Raw genomic sequence first — 9,317 nt, forward strand, 5'->3', positions numbered from 1 at the left:
CAATATCAGGAAACACCTTCTGCTGTTGCCTCCACCTGCTGCTGCTGCTGCTGCTACACACGATGGTTCTCGTCCCGACTCACGAAAACAGAAAAGACTATCAAGGTAATGTATATGTTATCGCAGGAGGTGCCCTGGGTGCAGAGGGATAGGTTGTATGAAGTCAGTAGTGTTCGTCCCTCACGTTAGGCTAACTGTGGTGGAGTGTTGGGTGGATAGACGTCAACAGACTAGCTTTATCACTATTCCACTATCCCTCACTATGAGGACGGTCAATTTGAAGCCTCCAGGCAACTATGCAGGCCTCTCAAGCCTGTCCACATCTGCATTGGTCATCCGTTAACTAGAAGAATTATATCCACGGCCCTTACTTAAGACGCCCCATGTGTTCTCCAACCCAGTAGCACACACCTGAAGAACAGCATGTAGACAGTTCTTCTCGTGTTCCTTCTTCGTGCCAGTTGTGTGAGTGATTCACCATAACCTTCAAAGCACCTGATTGGCTGATTGTCTCGGCTCTGACCCTAGTGTAATGGGTCGTTACGGTCATCATCGTTACGTTATGAGCTCTAATCAAAGACTACTTGAAGCACCTGAAGATGTAGTGATCTCACTATATATGTGCCCTTGAAGAGGTCATCAAATGAACGGGTAGTTAGGCAGGTGTTTGGTGTTACACTCCTGTGTGACAACTTTGTGTGCCACATGTTATAATGATGAACACCTGTGGCTCAGCTAAAGAACAGGGAGACAGCTCTCTTGTATTCCCTACGTTATACGAGATTATCTAAAGATTACACGAAGATGATTTCTTTTTCCATTTCCCTTTCTCATCCTTGGCTGTTTGGGAAGATCAGTGGCCACCATGTCCAGACGGACGACCCTCATACCACCACACAGACCACCTCCCTTTCCCCCTTCCTCACACCTTTTCTTCCTTCGGGCGATGTTTTAAGCACAACACAACGTGTTATCAGTCACCTTCCACCGTGTTATCAGTCACCTTCCACCGTGTTATCAGACACCTTTCAAAGTGTTACCAGTTAGTTAACACTGACATGTCGCTAAACCTTTGACCACGACCATACGATCCTTTGAGAGCGATTTACAAACAAACACACCAGAATGTTAAGCTCCTCACTACAACAGAGAGACCGTTTCTAACGCCCTTACGGGAACCAACAGCAAACAGGTCCCACACCCTCCAGCATATAATCCTGTTTTTACAACCCTGGTTTTGTTATATAAGCTCAATTGAAGCCTTTTTTTTCTTTTTTTATTTTTTTTTTTCTCCACCTAAAGTCTGTAGCCTTCGAGAAAAGCCATTGTGAAGGATATGTTCCAAAAGATTCTTACATTTAAACACAATTCAGCCGCTCACATAATGAGCGAACATGAGCACCAGGATTATGATAAATGAGAGCAATCGAAGATGTGTAACAGCTTAAATCGTCCTCTGAAAACAAAGGAGACTCAAGACTTCTTGAGTCTTTATAAGGTGATTAAGGATTTATCCACAGGTATGTGTAAAGGGATTAGGAAAAAATAGACATCTTTTTCTTCTTATGAACCTTAAGAAAGTCATTTATAATTCATTCTGTTTATCATAACTGAAATAGTCGTCTTTATGTTCTTTTTTTCAATACGGATTCACGAATGATGTCTTTCGCTGTGTCCCTGTTAAAAGCAGTTCCTTATTACTCAGAGCAAACCACTTATAGCGCTGTAACACATAACAAGCCAGTTTAAGGGTCTATGACACAAAATAAACCAGTTTAAAGGTCTATGACACAAAATAAACCAGTTTAAAGATTTATGTCAAAACAAACCAGTGAAAGACTATGGCACGTAACAAAGCAGTTCAAGATCTATGACACAAATTTTGTATGATATGTGGTCAGATGTTTCACGATACATGAGCAAATTTTGCATGATATATGGACAAGTTTTGCATAATATCAATGCAAACTGTGCATGATTTACAGTGGTATTACGCATGATATTTGGGCAAGGTTTACACAAGGATTTAGGTCATGAAATGAGCTGAAAATTCATATCAGTGCGACACTGTCATAAGATGGGCACAGCAGCTCACACAGCTGGCGCCTCTGACTTCACTCTGGCAGAGGTGTTCCAACTCTCGATGGGAAGGATGAAGTTCTGTCGTCTATATCGCCTCACACAGTCGACCCATGTCTTCTGCACAGCCCCAGGCACGTGTCCCTTGTACAAAAACCTCCCAAAACAAACGACTATTAGATATTACTGAATCTTTAGATATGATTTATCAGTATTCTCTTTGCAAAATCTTCCTCAGGGAGAGGAGAGGGTTCTATGTTGTAAAATATGCCTGAAAGTTCAACTTCATTGGTCCACAGCAACAATGCAGACTTCAGATATGTCTTCATTGGTCCACAGCAACAATGCAGACTTCAGATATGTCTTCATTGGTCCACAGCAACAATGCAGACTTCAGATATGTCTTCATTGGTCCACAGCAACAATGCAGACTTCAGATATGTCTTCATTGGTCCACAGCAACAATGCAGACTTCAGATATGTCTTCAAAAGTCATGGTGAAGCTTTAAGTATATACGTTTTCCCAGCTACTGACCACAGATTTATCGGTTTGTATTCGATATTTTAGCAATACAATGATCACACTTTCGTATAGACCACGTTGCTATACAGGACTCCACTGTGCATCGTGTGATTACGTACGATCATAGGATTGGTAAGCCACTTGCGTAATGTGAATGAATTTGGTGATGAGGATAATAGATGTATGAATAAGTAGAAACACAGAGAAAGTGTGACTTGGGCAGCGGGTATTCCCAGCTCGATATCTGTAGACAGAGTGTGATGTGTCAGAAATAGATGAGAGAGAGAGAGAGAGAGAGAGAGAGAGAGAGAGAGAGAGAGAGAGAGAGAGAGAGAGAGAGAGAGAGAGAGAGAGAGAGAGAGAGAGAGAGAGAGAGAGAGAGAGAGAGAGAGAGAGAGAGAGAGAGAGAGAGAGAGAGAGAGAGAGAGAGAGTACCTCCCTACGAACATTCACAATGAGGTTCTATCATCAAGACAGCACCAGCATGTACAGAACACACACCATGGTCTGGTGCTAGTATGTGTGTGTGTGTGTGTGTGTGTGTGTGTGTGTGTGTGTGTGTATACACGTACGCGTAAAGACAAAGAGCAAATATGAACAAGGTTTACAGACGTAGGCGTAACACTCTCCTCTCTCTCTCTCTCTCTCTCTCTCTCTCTCTCTCTCTCTCTCTCTCTCTCTCTCTCTCTCTCTCTCTCTCTCTCTCTCTCTCTCCGTAACACACAATATGATAACCACAAATCTTGTTCAATTAACGATACGCTTGTCCTCTGCTGCCACACACACTGCAGGGTTTTCAATCCTGGTTTCTTTCGAAGGTTTCTCTGGTTATCCAAACAGGATTTCTTTCTTTACTCTGTTCCAATTTTCTTTTTTTTTCACTTCGCTACAATCCCACGTACTCTTTTGGTCTCGCTTTTTCAAGGGTTGTGGCTGTGCTGGAAATGAAATGCCCGGGGAGTCTGTGTGTGGTGTGTGGTAGACTGACTGTATGAGGAGGAGTGACCACAACATAGAGAGAGAGAGAGAGAGAGAGAGAGAGAGAGAGAGAGAGAGAGAGAGAGAGAGAGAGAGAGAGAGAGAGAGAGAGAGAGAGAGAGAGAGAGAGAAGCGAGGAAACACTCATCATGATAATCTGGAGGAGGTTCTGAGGTATTATAGGCTGAACAATCAGGATGACAAGAGGCGTGGTGCGTGGGATAGAATGCTTTGGATCGATGTGGTATATGGGGAGCAGCAAGGTTCTGGTGATGGGCTGAATCAAGGAGTAAGCAGCGGTCAGGGTAAAACCTGGTGAAGTCAGTGAGGCTTCGGCTACAGAGGTGGAATGTGGGTTTGGGACGTTATGAGTGACAGATGGAGGGTGAATGTGTGTAAATATGGCCATTCATTGGTTTCTGTCTCTTGGATGATGGGCGAGAGGTAAGTAATAACAGAGAAAAGAAATATTCTTCAGCAGGATCCGGGAGAACAGTTTCATTACCAGTACATACTGTCCTTAAGTCCTTCAGTTTGTCGTTATGCGTAGATTACCACATATTTTTTAGACTATAAAGGTCGATTACTTTCAAACTCATTATAATTCATCTATAAATTCCATTTTCTTATAATATTTTGCAAATAGCGTGTTTCTACAATCTTCCTAATTCGTTGACTTCAACGCGCAATGGAGGTGGCCGTTCAACACAGCTGTAGCTAAACCTGCTTGTTATGTTTACGTACTGAGGATTTGCTCCCCTCTTTTGTGTTCAAAGTTCTCGTCGTCATCATCAAACCCAGTCATCTTGACTCACTGGATCGACACCTTAGCAGTATATGTTGCTCAAGTTCCAGGTTTCCCGTTCATGATTGCTCCATGGTCTTTGCCTGGTTCCTCTCCCGTTAGTGTCTTCCAGGAGCAATCGTTGTGTCAAGTCCCATACATGAGACGGTTGTTGTGACTCTTCTTCAGTCAGTTGCGTTATCTTTGTATCAGTATTTCGTATGTGTTTTGGTCGTACACCAACAGCGACGTTGTGAACATATTTTTTTCCTGGCACAAATCCATGCTGACCTTTTGGGAGAGATAGAGATAGAGATAGAGATAGAGAGGATTCCAGTAGTGAAGCCATAGAGATGAATTTCTATTTTTCTATTTCCTTTTCGAATATTTTACGCTCGGGTTTATTGAGAAATGAATTTTGTTTTGGTCTTGAAACCGTTCTCAGACGCATTTGCATCAAAAGCGTAACATACGTCTCTCTCTCTCTCTCTCTCTCTCTCTCTCTCTCTCTCTCTCTCTCTCTCTCTCTCTCTCTCTCTCTCTCTCTCTCTCTCTCTCTCTCTCTCTCTCTCTCTCTCTCTCTCTCTCTCTCTCTCTCTCTCTATCTATCTATCTATCTATCTATCTATCTATCTATCGCCTACGTACATAACTCAGCTTCATCACGCGTGGGTTTTTCCAGTAAATCAACGGAGATTCGAAAGGTGAATGAATCACTGGATGAGAACATGAAACCATTCTCAACAAATAAAGATAAGTAAAGTATAGTTTGATCTCAGTAGTGTCTTTGTTTGATGATCTTCAGTAGTGTTTGATGATATTCTTTTAACAATAACAATGAAGAACATGTGACCAACTCACTTACGTATATTTCCGCTCGAGAAATCCCACGGTACCGGAAGAGGATTTAGAACGTGCACAGCAAAAAAAAAAGCATCGGATTTATGAAATCACGAGGAAAGGATTTACAGCCCAGCTAGGAACAGGGTTATGACGAGAGAGGAAAAGAAAAGAAAAAAGAAAGATTATTCTTCCGTTCCTATTTGGAAGCGAAAGAGGTTGTGAACATGTGAATCTTTGATTTGGAGGAACTGGTTCCAATCTAAATATCTTACGTACGTCAGCCAATTTTCATTCATGTCCTTCCCATGATTGGAATGCAGGAGACCTAAGTACACTTAAGTATAAGTGTAAATGTAAGTGTGAGGGTGATTTCCAATACAATCTATCATGTAAAGAGTGTTCCTTGTGTGTTGTTCTGTATGTCTCGCCAACAGTTCTTATAAGACCTGTATGTACATGAGACTTTCTCTCTTTGCCTGCAGGTGCTGTGTCTATGTATTTCTGTTGCCTGTTGAAACAGTACTGCTTTCCCTGCTAGCATCGAGAGAAGAAGCTGGCAGAACAGAGATTGTTAAACTTTATCTACTGTCTGTACCCAGGTTTTCAGCCTAAAGATGAATGGAAGCTCGTAGAAACGTATTTCTGATTCACTCTGTTTAACGCTACCGTTTTTCTCTTCTCCCGTTTGCAGCGTGAAGACAGAAGTGCGTGGAAGCGTTGCACGCTCTTGGCTGCGTTTAAGCAACGCCGTCCAAGGAGACTCAGGCACCTACTACTGTAACGTCACCAACCTGGCGGCCACAAGTGTTACTATAAACGTAGTACCAGGTACGTCACCAGTAGTGATGTCGTAACCAAGGGAGGGGTAGGTGATGACGATGGTGTAGCAGGTTGTAGGGACGGGGGGAATGGTGCGTGAGGAAGGGGGGCGGGGGGAAGAATGTTTAGTGTAGGTGATGGTTGTGATGTAGGAGGCGCTACGAGGCGACCTTCACTACGAGGAGAGGATCTGTGAGGGAGGAGGTTCAAACACCCGCTTCCTTCAGTCTAAATAACTGCGGAAGTCTTTTTTCATACGCCCAAGGCTTCCTCACGCACTTGAAATATCATATCTTCAGCTACACTCTACAGTAGGTATTGCTATTGGTGTGTGTGTGTGTGTGTGTGTGTGTGTGTGTGTGTGTGTGTGTGTGTGTGTGTGTGAGAGTATATTCTATAGACGTACTACTCCACATTTAACTAACACAGGGAGAAAATGATAATATATATAATCTTCTAATGTACCAGACTCCAAATTCAAATGTCTTTCTGGTTATCAACCAAACTAATCTCTAGGCGCGTCTCTATGCTGTCATTCCCTTGCTTTCACATTGCACGCGTCTCTCTCTCTCTCTCTCTCTCTCTCTCTCTCTCTCTCTCTCTCTCTCTCTCTCTCTCTCTCTCTCTCTCTCTCTCTGGTCTGTCACTGAGCCAGTCTGCGTCGTCTCTCCCTCAGACGAGTATCCGGCCGCCATCCAGGGAGGAGCCAAGGTGTTACCCTACGATGCCTTCACCCTGCTGCTCTTCACCCTGGTCCTCACTCAAGTAGCCACCCACCACACCCTCGTCTGCTGCCCAGCAGGAGTCTGCTGCCTCACGAAGCAGAGATAACACCGTCCCTGGCACAGCTAAGAGACGAGGTGGTGCTAGAGGATGTCTACTGCCGACAACACCTACACAGGCTGAGGCCAGCAATGTCTGTTACCCACATGACACCAAGAGATTCTGCTGCTCATCAAAAACAAACGACACTAATCCTGACACAGACAACGCCAGGGACAGTCTGTTGCCCACCAACCACGACGGACTCTAACACAGAAACCACCACCAAGTTAGTCAGTCTGCTGCCAAAAAGACACAGATTAATCCAGATACAGACACCATCCAGACAATCTGCTGCCCACCAAAACACAGAAGAGTCCTGACACAGATTCCAAAGGTAGTCTGCTGCCCACCAAACACAGATGTCTAGAATCTGACAAAGGCATCACCGACGTGAGTCTACTGCACACAGAAACCCGCTCCCAAGACTCGAACTAAGGTAGGCAACATATGAGCCATAGACAATGTCCTCTTCAAGACCCAGTATGTATGACGGTAGACGAGTTGACAGTAGACTAGGCCATCTGTCAGTGGTGGACAGATTTACACCGTAGGTAGACCAGGACAGTGTGAGTAAACCAGTTTGCATTTGTTAGAAGACCGAGGTACTCTATCAGAAGACAAGTCTACTCCGTTTGTAGACTAAGGAACTTCTGTCAGTACGAGAGGATACTCTGTGAGTAAATGAGTTTACATCGTCAGTAGAAAGAGATACTGCTTCAGTAGACGAGTTTACACCATCAGTAGGAGAGGGTACTCTGTGGGCAGGCGAGTTTACACTGTCAGTAGAAAGTTATACTGTGTCAGTAGATCAGTTATAGCTGTCAGTAGACTAGTGTAAACTATCAGTAAGCGAGTTGACCCATCAGTATACCTACACAATATCAGAACACTACACTGTAACGAAAGCAATCAACACCTGTTGACTGTGTGGACAACCAATCAACCAATAAGCGCCCGGTATTTGTGTGCGGTCAACCAATCAACCAATCAATGCAGGGTATTTGTGTGTGTGTGTGTGTGTGTGTGTGTGTGTGTGTGTGTGTGTGTGTGTGTGTGTGTGTATGTGTGTGTAGGGAGGCTATTGACCAGTCATCTACGGGCATTTGTGTCAGTGGAGTGCAATCAACCAATCATTTCCCAATACTTATGTGGCAGGAAAAAGAATAGACCAATGAACAGTGGCATCTGTGACGTGATACGTGATTCTACCAATGAATGTTCAGATTTTTGCTGGGCTTCGACAAACAATCAGCCAATCAACATCGCAGCTCTGTATATAGAGAAAACCCACAGCCAATCAACGCTGTCAGGATCTGTGTGTGGCAAGAAGTAATGGACCAATCAACGTATACTTGCGAGATATATATATATATATATATATATATATATATATATATATATATATATATATATATATATATATATATATATATATATATATATATATATATATATATATATATATATATATATATATATATATATATATATATATATATATATATATATATATATATATATATATTATATATATATATATATATATATATATATATATATATATATTATATATATATATATATATATATATATATATATATATATATATATATATATATATATATATATATATATATATATATATATATATATATATATATATATATATATATGTAATCTTGACACCAGGAGTGACAGGAGACGGTCGGGTTTTACATATATAAGTTCAATACAATCATCAAGTTTCGACATTATCATTTGTGTTTACAAACAGAGTTATCTGTGGTAGCAACTGAGATATTCATGTGACATTAAAGACCTGTATATGGCCATTGTTTTGTCCATGTTTTTAAATGTTTCATGTAAGGAAAATGTTTTGATTAGGGCCCTGAAAAGGGGAATTATTTATCATATGGGTAATTACAGCTAATTATGATATTTATATTATAACAGATTACAATTGAGAGTTATGTATTTTCGTAATAAACGCATGAAAATGGTAAATGTTTTTCTGCCCATTTTAAGAGTGTCTCGTTAACGGATGATATAAGCATAAAGAATTTACTAAGATAAGTGCTTTCAGAAATCATGGTCTACTTAAGGGGAAGTTCTTGTTCCTTAAGTGAAGCTTTTACTCAGACATGACATTTTACTTATTCACTAGATCCTAAATTCAACTTCTTTCTGGTTATCAACCAAACTAATCTCAAAGAACTTCTCAGTACTGCCTTCTCATTGCTTTCCCGTTGCGCTAAGTCTCTCTCTCTCTCTCTCTCTCTCTCTCTCTCTCTCTCTCTCTCTCTCTCTCTCTCTCTCTCTCTCTCTCTCTCTCTCTCTCTCTCTCTCTCTCTCTCTCTCTCTCTCTCTCTCTCTCTCTCTCTCTCTCTCTCTCTCTCTCTAGTTTAACATATGGACCAGTTAGTTTTCCTCCTCGTACTTTAGAAATGGATTCTCGTTATCTACTGA

General features: G+C 41.7%; 1 protein-coding gene across 1 annotated transcript in view; it reads left to right on the forward strand.

Annotated features, from left to right (window-relative positions):
* Window positions 1–8,236, forward strand: part of LOC139759912 (lachesin-like) — a 59,286-nt gene extending 51,050 nt beyond the window's left edge. Inside the window, exons 6-7 of the mRNA XM_071682527.1 lie at window positions 5,899–6,035; window positions 6,703–8,236. Of these exons, the coding sequence (XP_071538628.1) occupies window positions 5,899–6,035; window positions 6,703–6,857 (292 nt within the window). The 3' untranslated portion in view covers window positions 6,858–8,236. The remainder of the gene's footprint in view (window positions 1–5,898; window positions 6,036–6,702) is intronic.
* Window positions 8,237–9,317: the final 1,081 nt, after the last annotated feature.

This window comes from Panulirus ornatus, chromosome 3 (genome assembly GCF_036320965.1).
Source record: "Panulirus ornatus isolate Po-2019 chromosome 3, ASM3632096v1, whole genome shotgun sequence".
Taxonomy (NCBI): Eukaryota; Metazoa; Arthropoda; class Malacostraca; order Decapoda; family Palinuridae; genus Panulirus; species Panulirus ornatus.